Source organism: Rhamphochromis sp. 'chilingali', assembly GCF_963969265.1.
Source record: "Rhamphochromis sp. 'chilingali' genome assembly, chromosome: 7".
NCBI classification, from domain to species: Eukaryota; Metazoa; Chordata; class Actinopteri; order Cichliformes; family Cichlidae; genus Rhamphochromis; species Rhamphochromis sp. 'chilingali'.
This window is the reverse complement of record NC_137934.1, coordinates 1,098,739-1,113,356: the sequence shown is the minus strand read 5'-3', so window position 1 is coordinate 1,113,356 and position 14,618 is coordinate 1,098,739. Positions and strand designations below refer to the sequence as shown.

Here is a 14,618-nt window from a genome sequence, read left to right as displayed (position 1 = left end):
CGCTTTTATGTGTAAACTTTGTTTTTACCTTAGCTTATTGTATTTCTGTGTATTATTGCATGTTTTTAGTCAATCGCTACTTAAAAAAAAATCATATATTTATTCATGCATGCTCAGCTCAGAATCAGTCGAAGGTTTAAGGGCAGAAAAGAAAATGAAGCTTTCAGTAACGTTTTTAATCATGAGCCGCTCTGACCACATGAAGTTTGACCCCCGGGTAATCATTGTCATGAGGCACACAACCACTACAAGATAAAGTCATCAGTTTGCAGAACAAAGTCTTTATTTAGTCTCAGTTTCAGTCAATTGTAACCACGTGTTTAACAAAAACAAAAGTTTGCTTTTATTTTTTGTAATATGGCAATTTTACACGAACGAAGGACGTATAAATATATACAGTTTACTACAGCCAGACTATAGGAGCACGGCGCATGCGTGAGATAACGCTAAAATTCCAAACCGGAAAGCGAGTGATTCATCTCAAACACACACGATCTTCGTTGCAACTCCAGCAGGCAACTCTGAGGCTCAAAACAAGTAAGTTGACAGCTCTCTTATCAACACTTGTGATCATCGCACTGTCACGTTTACCTTCACAAACTACACGAATGGCGCTTTCCTTCTCCCCCCCTCATTTTCCCTCCGAGTAGTGGTCTGAGTGTGTTGGACTTCGAGCTGGTTAGCGTTAGCCAAACTTAGCTTTAGCTGTTATATGTAGCCTGTCACGTACAGGTACTGCAATGTAAACCCTGCCTTCACCTTTTTGACAACTGGCTACTTGTCTCGAGTTGTGCTGGTGACAAGTTTGTGTTCGTGTCAGCGTGGTGTTAGTGGCTCTGTGGATAAGTTAGCCCGCCTGTCGTTTGCGCTCAGTTAGCTAGTGAAGGAAATCTGTTCGCTTTACAAATGTGTGTTTGACAGCAGCTGAGATGCGTTTCTGGCGTAATGCCATGTCGATGTCGTTCAGCTGTCGTTAAACTGCTGTTTGAAGAAGAAAGCTGCCAAGCATGGCGAGCTAGCCTGCGGTGGTGGTGATACGGGCCTGTAGTCATCATCGGTGAGAGGAGCAGTAACAGTTTACTGCAGTAATTAACGAGAGAATTTCCCCTTAACACGGGAGAAAACATTTCTGAGTGTCAAACCACAAACACTGCCAGGTGAAGGCGGTGCAAAGATCTCCGAGCCAACACCTGAACGTGTCTTATTCAGAAAGCTTTAGCTAAGTGTTCAAACTAATGTGTCTGTACTTGGTCCCAGCTGCTGTTCCCCTGTCTGTGTATCAGCTCCAGGATGACATCATCAGTACAGGAGACGTGCAGGACTTTATCCACAAACCGCAGCTGGATGTGTGAGATGGCGCTAGGGGTTTAAAAGATGTAAATGATAAGGGTTTGCTCTGTGAGAGAACACGGGGAGGAGGTGCGATGATACTGCTGTTTTCTAGTTGGCAACATGAGAGGAATATCATGTTTCGTGGCCAGCTGGAGAGGAAAACAAGTGAAGTGGTGTGTCAGTGTTTTCTGATTAAAGGCAGCACGGTAGCATGGGGGTCAGCCTCACAGCAGAGCCAGGTTCTAACCCTGGTGCCTTTCTGTGTACACTCTGCATGATCTCCCTCTCTACTCTGGCTTCCTCCCACAGTCCAAGGACAGGGACTCGGTGGGGTTCGGTTGATCGGTGATTCTAAATGTGAGTGCAGCTGGTCGTCTGCCTCTCAGTCCTGCGACACACTGGTGACCTGTCCAGTGTGGACCCCGTCTTTATGCTCCATCCTCCCCAACAACCCTGAATTGGATAAGCAGAAGAGAACGGATGATTAAGGAAAGAGCCGGGCTCTTTACTACAAAGGACATCTAATGCCTTTGTTTGTAATTCTTTGCAGATTCACCAGTGAACTCGTGGGTGCTGCTGTGTGAAGCAGCTGATTATCACGTCCTGATATGCATTTTTATTTTCTGTTGTTTTTAGCTAGATCCACGTGTCTCCTGGGACTGGACTTGGCTTCATCATTGTTATTGTGATACAAACGTCCGTTTTTCATGTGTTCCTGTAAAAAGCGTTGTTTCCTCAAATACAACGTTATTGTCCCGTCGTCCGAGTCAATAAAGCCGCTTTTACTGAGTACCGGGGAACTGCACATAGTTCCTCAGATTCAGAGTAATTCCCAGTTGGAGTTAACAAAATATTTTGGGGTTTTTATTTGCCACGTGGGATGTGTGGAGTCATCAGATGGGAGTCTTTATGGGGAAAAGACTTAACTAGGACAACCTGTAACAGAATCTTTTTGGACGTACAGGCACACACGTATAACGTGATAACTGTCAGATTAATCAGTGATAAAAAGATTGTAAAATTTTATTGACATGGAGAAAAACGGGTAGTATTTAACAACAAACAAGCTTCTGTATGCTTTAACTGGCGTAGGCTGTTAAAGCATACAGTAAACTGGAATAAACAAGTGACAGGCTGGGCTTTGTCCCTGGCTTCAAACCAAGGGTGTTTCTTTGGCTTACTTTAAAAAGTGTTTTAACACAGTGGCCCTGAAAGCTAACCAGTATAACTGGAACAATTGGCCCTTTAGATTGACTAAAAAGCTCTTGATGTGCTGCTGTGATGTACAGTGTTCAGCACATGTTGTCTCAAAGGTACACTGAAGTGTGAAACCCTGAACGTCCTGCGTGCTGGTTGAGGTAATTTTGAAAGTGCTATAAACAAAAACGTACAAGTTGCATGAAAATAACTGTGGTGTCAGACCTAACGGGAAGTGATTCAGTGACAGGTGTCAGGTGTCACTTTCACCAGCAAACTCCAGAGCTCTTTAACTTAATTTTGTCTGTGTGGAGATGTCTCAGTCATGTTCAGATGTCAGACCTGGCTCTGGTTACTTGTATCAATGAAATCAATCAGCTTGCCCTGCTGGCCTTACAGGAACATGGATACAGGGAAATGAACTATTTGTCAGTGTGAATGCCACACCCAAATCCTAGAAAGAGACCACCTGGTCAGACACGAGACATCTGTCCAACACGTACCCAGTTAGCAGTTTTTATATGCTTGATTATAACACAGGTGCACTGGCTGAAATGTAGATGCAGGCAAATGACTGCATGTAAAGGAAACACGGCTTATCTGCTCTTAAAATAGTAACCCTAACCTAACCCTTTCAATGTATTATGTTTTGTACCAGGTTAACAGGTTTGCTGTGGTGCAATGGCAGGTTTATTCAGCGCGCTGATGGCACTTAATCTTTCTGTCAATGACAGGAGGCAAAGGAGCAGACGGCAGGTTGGCCACGTCGTCTAAAACACAATAAGTTATGCGATGGAGACATGTTGCAATGATAGCTGCAGCTAAAGATGCCAAAACACATGGAAGAGCTGGGATTAGACGAAGCCAATCCTCAAATGAAGTGTCACGAGTGTTTGTGTCCACCATCCTCCAGGACGTGGGGTCAGGTCACACGCTGTAGATAAAAATGTTGTATCTGCGATAGAGCAGCAGGGTCCTCACTCACCCTTACAGACATATTGTGGCTGGTGAGCCCAGCTCATGTGGGCGCAGTCTGTCCAACCCACTGGCAACTCACAGTTTCCATGCAGGCAGTTGTTGGTATCATCCGGGACAGTGCTGAACAGGCTGGTAATGACTGGGTGCAGATTTCTGGAAGGGACGTTTCAGCCCGAGCAGAAACGGCACAATGTGTAGGAAGTAAGGTTTGAAATGACCAACTGGCTTACTGATCTAAAGTTAGATCATGATTGATAAATTAGTCAGCAGTCATAAGCTTTTTTTTTTTTTTTTTTTTTTAAACCTCAGAAGCTTCTTAAATGTTTGGTTTTATTTATGAAAGATTTTGTTGACAAATACAGGAGAGTCTGTGCTGCTTTGTCTATACCCGACTGTTTGTGTGGAGCATGCAGACTTGTACTTGCACAGTGATGATTAATAGTGTGTGATTCAGCATGAGTAAGTCCGACACAAGCAAAGGAGGCTTTTGCTATAAATGACAAACTTTCTCAGTGCTGTCTGTGTTTCACTGGTTCTTCTCACTGCAGCTACTTCCGTAAGCCAGTCGATGGGAGTGTCGTCTGTGCTTTGTGTAACTGAATAAGTCTGAATGGAGCACATGACCCTGTTGCTTTTCTAGTGCTTGCTTGTGTCTGTGTGCACATGCATGTATGAATATAATTTGCCTGGGTTAGCGTGAATGAGTGCCTTCTGTCTGCATGTAATCGTTTCACTCTGTGTGAATGAATAACCTCTTTCATTACTATGACGATGTGCATTTGCCAATTTGAAGGCTTGGGTCCACCCTGCACCTCGCCCCCGAGCCCCACAGTGTCATCATAAATGCAGCAAAACCCCGCTAGATACAATAGATTTAAACGATGCATTGGTGTTGGGTTTGCCTAAGGTGACGTCTAACTTTATGAAGTTTAAAATGATACAGAAAAACACATGCAGGTTACAATTATACAAAACAGAGAAAAGTTTCAGTTGCATATTTAAACTAATGAATTTTATGCTGTTTAGCTGCAGATAATAGAGCAAATGGTTCACTGATTCCCAAAATAGTTTCCTTTTTGGGAGTCAAGTGTGACCGGCTGTTTTTCAGCTCGGCCTGACTGCTAATGAAGGTGTTACCTTTTATGTAAACAGTTGCACAAGCGTAATTGTGCGCTGAAGAATGCAAGTGTGTTATCTGCGCTTGCATATAACCGCATATCAACGAGCTCTGCATGTGGCATGCTCCTTTGTGTTGTTCAACAACTCCCAGGGTGTGACATGCAGGGCTGGCACAGAGGTCCAGACTGTGTTTGTGGGTGCTTGTGGTTAACACACGTGTCCACAAATGCAAAGTAAAAAGGGCATTGGATAGAAACGAATGCTAGCCTAACAAGAAGTAATCACCAGCCAGAGTAATCTGTTGTTTAGCTAGCAGGAAAAACTCAATTGTGCTGAATCACAGCCCATGAAGTTTGCTCCATAAAAGGGTGTGAGGGAAGTAGTTTAGAGATGACTGTCAATATTTCTTTGGTTATGACAGAGTAGTAGTGCAGCAGAAAGAAAGAAAGGGGCTGAATGATAAAGATGCCCGAGTTCAGCATGTTTGTCTTAAACATGTGGACATTAAGGAAAGCCCAACGAGCCCGTTCAGCTGCCAGCCTGGCCCGTCAGCGACGCTCTCAGTGGCACATGAGAGATTCAAGAGATTTTAATCACACCCCAAGGGCATGCAAACAATCTTAGGAATTTAGCAACTGCAGATCTGAGGTTAAGTTTACAGATTTTCCAAACTACTAGGCAAGGATTAAGTCAAAGATGATAAGGTGCCTGGATTAGGGTCTTGAAACTTTATGTCTTGGGTTGCAAAACTGTGGTTTCGTGTTGCCTTGTGTGTTTAAATGCATCGCAGGCTTTCAAAATCTAAATGCTGTTTACCAAACTGTAAGAAGAGCAGCTGAATGGTCTTGTGTTGCTCTGTTCATTGTGTATGCAGGATACCTTCCTTTGGAGCTGGGCACACAGGAGGGAAGGGGAGAGCTTCACCCTGTTCTCCCTGGCCAGCCCTCAGGAAAGCGGCTAGCCATGGATGACAACTCCTCACTGGGCAAAGTCAGCAGCTCCACTGAGTCCGTGGCCACCGTCACTAGTGAGGAGTTTGTTCTGGTGCAGTCCAGCTCTGCAGGCTCACCGCAGGGCTCCGAGGGAAAACCAAGACTCAAGGTCGGAACCGCATATGGATGCAATTTCATATTTAACCGATTTCTTTTTTTGGCTGCCTGGAAGCTGAGCACATTTGAGCATCATTGTCCTTCTGGTTTTACAAATCCGCTTTTTGCTGTGCCTGGGTTATCACCAGTTTGATTAGTTTTATCCCCACTCATCGGGACTGTTTATACCTGCATTTGTATGTAATTCTGTGGATGTCAGCTGATTAAATCCGTTAAAGACAGACCTCTTTGTTTGGTTTGTCACCTTTGCTCCACCCCGTTTTCATCTCTCCTTGTTCCTCTTTAAACTTTCACATTCTGTGTTGCTTCTTTCTCACTAAGATGTCTTGGAATGGGAGTGAACAGCTGGAAAAAGCTATGGAGGAGGTGTTGGATGATGATGATGAAGTGAAGGTGGAGAAGAGCAATGTGGAAAAGATGGAGAAGCACAAGGAACCAGAGAGCCGAGTCCTACAGACCCAGCCTGCAGGTACACATTCAGGTCTGTTTTTTCCATTCTCCCAGTCGCAAAGCATTGATATCAAGTTAAGTGTATAATATACTGTAACACTGATACTTGGACATTTCCAGTATTCTCCTGAAAGGTAACTTGTTTAATCAAAACGTACCAATGTCATTGTTACTGGATGGATGGTGTATACGGTTGTCATGTTCTGTAAAGCTTATCTTTATAACGTCGTGGGACAGTGATTATTATTTATTGCAGTGATGTGAACACACTCAGTGTTTGTTCGCTGTAAACGCTGCAGAACAAAAGAAGTAATGTTTCCACTTTCTTGCTTTGAAAACATTAATTTGTGTGCTGCACACACACAGGTGTGTGTATTCATAGCTGCCTACCCTAACCATCAAACCTAACTGTAACCCTGACACAAAAAACACATTTTGAGTCTGAAAAATGTCTTCAAACTTGTGTTAGCAGAATTTTGTCCCCATAAGGGCTGTCGGCCCCACGAGCATGGTAAACCTCCAATTGTTGGTCCCCACAAAGATATGTAAACACACACATCCAGTTTTAATGATATCAGATTAGCAAGGCTGCTATCTGAACTCTGATGTTGCTTTAACCATGTGTGCATTAGCAAGGACATTTTGCTTTGTACATGGAGGAAAGAAAAACTTTCGTTAGTAAAGAAATGAATATTTATTAACCTTAAATATGCTCTCTTAAGGAGAGGTCAATGAGTACAGAAGTAAATCAAAGCAGAGATATCGACTTAGGTGACATTTTATATATTTAGAAAGCTAAAATTATTATTATAAATATATATTTTGAACTTTCGGATGTTGCCACTTCTGAGACTTTGACCCTTGATACTGATACTTTGGTTCAACAAACACTCTGAAGCAGTGTTTACACTTCCAGCCATTAGCTGACAAAGGTCCTTGTTGGAACACAACGTCAGGCTGGTTTTTAACCTGCCAGCTCCGTGGTGAAAAGCTCACGGGACGGCAGTGATGTTTAAAGTGTGCAGATTATAGTGCAGAACATTCACGACTGCTGGGTTCCTCGTTCCCTTGGCTAAACCACACGGGATTATTTCCATGCTTTGGCATGTCTTGATGTTTTGGCAGCCAGTGAGTGCAGGGACCAACCGATGGGCCACATTAAACATCTTCACTGACACCCACCTTACACGTACAAAACAATATTCAGTCCCATAAATCCATACTTTGTTCTTATTGTTTCGTTCATTTTCCAAGCTGCCAGTGATTCTGAAGCAGTGTTGCTGCACAGCTGCAGAGGGAGCGAAGAGGAATTGGTTTGCATGATGTAGCATAAGAGCCACTCAGCAGTGGAAGTCCAGCTGCAGCTTGCATTGTTCTGCTTCCTGTTTCAAAGTTCCGGGTTAAGTCCTTTTAGAGAAGAACCCCCCCCACCCCACAACTTCCTGTATCACTCTTCCTCACCTTCTTTTCATCTTTACTTCTTCTCAGTGTTTTTGTGGTTTCCTCTCTGCTATTTTTACATGCTAGTGAAACAGCTGTTATACTGACACGGGTCAACAGAAAAATAAACACCAAAAACCTTCATGTCCGTTCACAGAAGCATGTCCACCACCACAAAGCCCAACGGTCCTGGAGGAGGACAGTGTGCAGTTCAACAAGCTGTCCTACCTGGGTTGCACCTGGGTCAAAGCCCCTCGTAATGAGGCGGAGGCACAGAGGGCCATGGCCACCCTGCGAGCTGAAAGCGCCATCCCCATCCCCATCACGCTGCATGTCCCCTGTGGTCCTGAGGGCTCTGTCAGGTCAGCCAGACTGTACAGATAAGTGAGATGAAGTGAAACGTAGACCTAGTGATGAAACTCGTTAGAGGACGCTCCTGTTTATGTACATCACAGATGAATACATTTATAAGTCTGTGCTTTTACACTGAAAGTCTGAGAATGAATTGTGAATCTCCAGGGTTGTGGACCAGGCTACAGGCATAGAGATTGCCTCCTTCCCGATCTACAAGGTGCTGTTCTGTGCTCGAGGTCAAGAGGGCTCTGTGGAAGGTGACTGTTTTTCCTTCACCGAGAGTTACCGGAGCTCGGAGGACTTCCAGATTCATGTTTTCTCCTGCCACATCAAGGAGGCTGTGAGTTTTCTACTTCTTGTGACAAACTGCAGCATCAAACGTATTTTACTCCACAAAGACCCTCCTGTTGATGCAGCCAATGAAATAATTGATTAATTGACTGCTTTGAGCAGACACCAACATAATATTGTACCTTTACTGACTGACAGACAGACACTGACGCACTCTTCCTACAGCCTGCAAGGTTTTTGACCATTTCATGATATTCCATATTTTTGGGCTGCAAACTATGGCTGTCTTAGAACGGCTGTGAGATGTGTGGGTTGTCGTGTTGCAGTGATTTACCCACATAGTGTAACAAAATGGAAAAGTGAGCGCTGTCCTCTTTAAAGAGAAGTGTGACTGTTGGGTTGTTGGACCTTTTGTGTTGTCCAGAAGCTGCAGACGAGGGTTTCGCGAGCAGCTTGGAGGTGGTTTGCATGTTCTACCTACACACAGACTCTAAAACAAGAACTTCACTGGACGACTGAAGGTTCAGCACATTTTTAGGGCTTTTGCAGCCGTGCAAGTTGAGAGGTGCTCTGAACAGGAAATCATGTTATTACAAATATTTTGTTTGTGTTTTGTATATGTGCTGTATTTTGATGTAAACATACCATGGAATTAGAAGTACTGACACTATTCAACCAGCTGAGGGCGCTGTTGTCTTTTTTCTTGCTCTGCTCTTCATTTGTGTATACAGAGTTATTTATTTGATATCTGTAGCTGATCCATACGTGATCACTCATGCTGTCTTTTTAATCATCTTTACCTGCAAAGCTTCCTCCGTCACTGACCATCTTCTCTTGTCCTCGTCCATCCAGGTCAGTCGTATCTTGTACAGCTTCTCTACGGCCTTTCGGCGTTCTTCACGACCAGCAGACATCAGAGACACGACGCTGTCCAGTCCACCTGACGGTGATCTCTATACCTTCACTGTTACATTGGAGATCAAAGAGGATGATGGCAAAGGCAACTACAAGTACATGATCACACGTGCAGAAATACACCTGCATTTCTCCTCTCTTCATCACAGGACTGTCAGGATGACAGATGTTGGGAAAGATTTAATGTATTTTATCTGGTATTTTATCACCTGCAAAGAGCATAAAGCTGATAATCTTAAATCATCTTATTACACGTAGAGATCAATTTTCATTTTCATGCTGTCTTCTGGTTTCTGAGATGGGATGAAGTGAAGAGACTGAACGGAGGACTTGTAATGTTTTGTCAATCACGCTCAGATTATTATAATTTCCCCAGAGAAAAGATCAGGAAAATAAGTTTACAGATGGCACTAACATGAGCATTATTGCACATGCAGTCATCTGGACTTGTGTAGTAATTCATCCTTCTTGCTCCCTACAGCCCCGTGCCCAAGGACAGAGAAAAGTTCTACTTCAAGCTGAGACAGTCCGTCCAAAAGAAGGTCGTGGTTTCAGTCCAACAGATGTGTAACAAGGAGCTGGGCATCGAGAGGTGAGCAGCACCCCGCTGCACTTATTCCCCGATCTCCTTAAATGTAATCTTAGCCTTCAGCTTTTAGTCCACTGTCACTTCAGGATAAGTAACAGCATTACAGACTTTATGGAAGTCTTATTGGTTAAGCTCCAGTGTGAGGAGACGTCCTTAAATGGTCATGTATGCTTGTCTGGGTCCTCCGGGGGACAGCGAGCAGCAGTCGGAGCTGTGCGCTGTTATAGTCAAAGCAGGCAGGAGTTACACAAATATTCAGTGCATGATAGAAAGTAGTTTCCTGTTCTAACTTTTCTTAATTCTGGATGTTGGAGTTTGTTCTGGTGGTTGTTAATCATTGTTCACCAACACCATCTTACTGAGTTACTAAGCTTTAGCATTTCATACCGTGTAAAAGTGCAGTTTGACTCATTGAGCTGTTTGCGTCGCCCGGTTTCTTGCCCGTCTCGACTCTGCAGACTGAATGCAGGCTGCATCTGTGCAGCTCGCTGATATTGATTTGTGGATTGAACTTCCTGCGTCTTCCCTCCAGGTGTTTTGGGATGCTGCTGAGTCCAGGACAGAAAGTCTGCAACAGTGACATGCATCTACTAGAGATGGTGAGTAGCACAAACTCTAACTCGGCTCGCTGTGAAACCAGAAGATTGTTACAAGAAAATAATCCACCAGTTAATCCGTACGCAGGAATCGATGGGGAAGAGCTCTGACGGGAAGGCCTACATTATCACAGGAACTTGGAACCCCAACATGGCGGCCTTTCAACCACTGAATGAAGACACGCCTAAAGGTTATTACTCCTTTTCTTTCTTTTCTCCTTCTAGCTTGATGTGACCTGTTTTAGTTTGTAGAGGATAAAGTTTCAACACTGATCCGAGATACTTTATATGTTGCAAAGCAACAGGATTTATTTCCATACATTACTGTCGGTGCGACTGCTAAAAGCTCAAGGTCACATTTGGGAAAGCGCTCGCACTGGAGTGGGTGTGATAATTGCCTTAATCCATTCTGTGCTGTGTGGAAGCTGGCCGTGTGACCTACGGCTTGGCATGTTTTACATGTGGACGCATAAACAAATTGTGTCGAGCATCAGAGGTAACTGAGCTTTGGACGCTCACAAGAAATCCAATTAAAAGCAGCTTTCTGACTTGTCCTGCAAGTGAAACCTGCAGGTTTTAATGCAAGTTGATGTTGATGGAGGTAGTGAAGCTGAGCTCTGTACAGCTGAGCATCAATCTAGCTCTGTGCTAATTTTTAGTGACGTGTGGAGCCCTGTGCCGACCCTTTAAAAAGACAGATTAGAGGAAAATCGTATTTGAAACGTCTCATTATCGTGCATTTTGTAACGGTGTGGAAGTCTCGGTGCACGTGAGGCTTATGGACTTCTTTTAATAACAATCTGTGCAGTCAGGAGACTTAATCAACCATAGCTCAACTCCCTGCTGTGACGCTACGTCTCTTGCCTCGTTGTCCTTTTGTCTCCAGAACAGAAACATTAAGTGATTTGTTCATTTGGAGCTTTTTGTTATGAAGTTGTTGTTGCATAAATCGAAACATCAGTTTAGAAGTGGTTGGTTAAGCTTTGGGTTTAGTTAGTAGTGTAAACTTTTCACTGAACAGTTGAACTTGCAGACATGTTGGGAACTTGGAGTGCTTATCCACCAGGGGGTGTGGCCTCCCTGCAGGATGTGTGGATTGTCTGCCTCACAGTAGAGCCCAGCACATGTGCATGTCTGGATTCATTGAGTGAGATTTGACTGAAGTTGCTGTTGTCTGTTTTCTGGGAAAGGGGAGCTGATGTGACGTGCCTGGTTTACCATTTAAAAACAATGAGAACACACCGATGCGCTGAATGCTTTGAAAGCTGAGCTATAGCTGACCGCCTTAAATGTCACCTGCAACTCTGCAGCTGTAACAAAGAAAGAGACGGCACCAGTGTCTCATCATGCTTGCTTTTCCTGCAGATAAACAGGTCTTTATGACGGTGGCGGTGGACCTGGTGGTGACCGAAGTGGTGGAGCCAGTTCGCTTCCTGTTGGAAACTGTAGTCAGGGTCTATCCGTCAAACGAGCGCTTCTGGTACTTCAGCCGCAAGACCTTCAGTGAGACTTTCTACCTCAGACTCCGACAGGTATCTTTACTGAAACTTACAAAACCTCCCACATGTGCTTGTTTCCTTATAACAGGAGAGTGTGTAGATGACGTCAAAGCTTATCTGACAGACCGACTGTAAAATGTCAACGGACTGCTTCTTGTATGGCACTTTTCTACACAGGCACTCAAAACACTTCATACAGGCACTTTTTTTTTTTTTTTTTACACTTTAGTGTTTTCTGTTGAGCATTAATAATCTGATTACTTCAGTATCTTGCCCAAGGTTACTCTGGCATGCAGACTGGAGCAGCCAGGGATCAAACCACCAACCTTCCAATCAGTAGATGATCTGCTCTCCCTCCTGAGCTACAGCCGCTCCGTAACATGAGACGTGGGTTTGTTTGATCGGATACTTTAAGGGCAGTATGTAATAGTTGGATTAGGTGGCTGAACGACATTCAAGATGAGATTTTATTATTATCCTTTTGTATTAGACACATTATTTACATTATTTTATGCACTTAGAATTTCAAATAATGTCCCAGTTTGAGTGGATGGCAGCTCGGGGGGTGAGTGGAGGTGGTCAGACTGAGGGGAAAAACGCACCTTCACTGATCAAATAAGCTAAAGGTCTGTGTTATAATGGTACTAATGTTTCATCTGCTAACTCTTTCCACTTGAACAGCTCCCAGTTTTCCTCCACGTGTAGTCTTCCTGTCTTATTAATAACTGCGTGACTATAACGAACATCAGAGTTTAAGTGTCGGATCTCTCCGTGCTGTAAAATTATACAGTAGACTGTGATATGTAGCGCGTGTCTGGATACACTGTCAACCTTCTCAATGCTGAATTAACAGCAACTTTGCCAAGTTTCATCTCATTTGATCTTATTGCAACTAAGGAACAGAACCATGGTTTGTTGGTGCCATCGCTGATTAAAGATGAGCTGCACGCTTCCTGTGTGAGGTGTTGGGGAATGTTTCAGACATTTTTGCCCTCTGGAATTCCCAATGACATTTCTTTGTTTAAAAAAAGTGCATCTTCACGCACCTCCCGCCCACAAAGGCGCTCCCGTCTGAGCGTTTGCTGCAGTTAAGCTGCAAGCTTCTGCTCCCTTGTTAAAAAGCGGATCACTTTTAGTGGGCCGTGGGGAGCTGGCGAAGCAGCGGAGTGTGGGGAAGGCTGGGATTGTGGGAGCTAAGCAGAGACTGTCTCATTATGTGCACGTGGGTAATTAACAGCAGCGGTTTGACTCGTCTGCCTGATTGCCTCTCTAGTTATCTCCTCAGTAAATGGAAGAGTGTTGGACTGGTGCTGTGGTTAAGAACTAATTAAAAGATAATATTGTGTGGAGGCTTTTGCACAAGATGGCAATCAGAGGTGACAGACATGCATATAAAATATGCAGTCCTATTGTCATGTTTTTGCCAAGAAAATTGAGCATCTGAAACACCAAAGAGTCAGTTCCTGTGTGTGCTTTACTAAAACAACAGGCAGCAAACCATCGTGCTGTAGGCTGGATGATTGGGCCGAATCCAAGATTAGTTCAAGATTGAGTTCCATGAATGAGTCCATACTAGACTTTAAAATTTATACAATTTCTTTTCCTCCCCGAAAGCAATAATAACAATTTACAGCAGTTAAACGATCAGCAGAGAGCGCATGTAAACGTTACAGTAGAATGCAAACAGGTTTGGGTCAGAATTTGCGTGAAACTTGGACATGGAGGGGTGCTGGTGCATTGATCCACTGCTGTGGAAGTCAAACAGTAAAAAACATTTATTGTGTCTACATCTTTAAAAAAAAATCAGCATCAGAGGTTTGTAATTGTAATTGTGCAGGTCCTGTGGCCAAGTGAAGGTGAACTGGAAGTTTTTGGGGAAACCTTTCACTTCCTAAATTCAGTTAAAGTCCTGGAAGTAAAAATCAGATCAGTTTTAAATGGATGGCTCCTAAACCAAGATAAGGATCCTAACACACATTAAAAATCTACAATGATTGACTTTACTGAAGATTTTGGCACAGGCCTCGATCCACTAACTGGACCTCCGTATAGTCCTTCAGAACCAGAACCCTTTGGCAGGAAGATGGGTAGTTAAAGAATCATTAGTAAAGTACTCGCTGTGCAGTGTATGGAAGTTTCCGCCACAAAAGGATCCATAACTCGAAATTTCAAGTTAATAAATCGAAATTTCGAGTTAGCGCTGCCAATCAGTAATCTACGTGACTGACGTCATTTCCTCGTTACCCGGAAGCTGAAGCCCTCAGCTACAAATGCTACAGCTAAGCTACCGGTATTACATCCAGTCATGAATGCACAGATTGCTGAGTGTTTTCAGCCTGGCTTCAAAAATGATCCTTGTGTTATTAGCAGAATCACACGGCGTTACAGCCAACGCACTCTCGAAAGAGCCAGTTTGTTGCGACCCGGTTTTGAGTGCGCGTTCCTCTGCGCCATGTGCTTCCGGGTAACAAGAAAGTGACCTCATTCACGTAGATTAGTGATTGGCAGAGCGAACTCGAAATTTCGAGTTAAGTCGATTTTTTTTTTTAAATGAATTTATTTTATTTATTTTTTTTAGTGACATAAACGGGCTTCCATAGCAGTGTCCTCAAACGTTGTTCATTTATTTAAAAACTGTAAAACATGAAATTAAAATGATCTTGCTGAAAATATGAATGAAACATGATCTTTAATGTCCCGGACATTTTTTCTCCTTCATTGATGGAACTGTGGAGTGGGAGCACTCACG

At 43.6% G+C, this 14,618-nt stretch overlaps 1 protein-coding gene across 2 annotated transcripts in view; it reads left to right on the top strand.

Moving 5' to 3' along the window:
- The first annotated feature begins 411 nt into the window (after positions 1-411).
- Positions 412-14,618, top strand: part of rabgap1l (RAB GTPase activating protein 1-like) — a 95,918-nt gene continuing 81,711 nt past the window's right edge. The window contains exons 1-10 of one of the 2 annotated variants that reach the window (XM_080887327.1): positions 412-537; positions 5,501-5,727; positions 6,057-6,204; positions 7,783-7,987; positions 8,145-8,319; positions 9,123-9,280; positions 9,667-9,777; positions 10,307-10,373; positions 10,459-10,561; positions 11,736-11,902. In XM_080887327.1, coding sequence (XP_080743453.1) covers positions 432-537; positions 5,501-5,727; positions 6,057-6,204; positions 7,783-7,987; positions 8,145-8,319; positions 9,123-9,280; positions 9,667-9,777; positions 10,307-10,373; positions 10,459-10,561; positions 11,736-11,902 — 1,467 coding nt within the window. In that variant the 5' untranslated portion in view covers positions 412-431. Of the gene's footprint in view, positions 538-5,500; positions 5,728-6,056; positions 6,217-7,782; positions 7,988-8,144; positions 8,320-9,122; positions 9,281-9,666; positions 9,778-10,306; positions 10,374-10,458; positions 10,562-11,735; positions 11,903-14,618 lie in introns of both variants that reach the window. The other variant, XM_080887326.1, reaches the window with a different exon arrangement.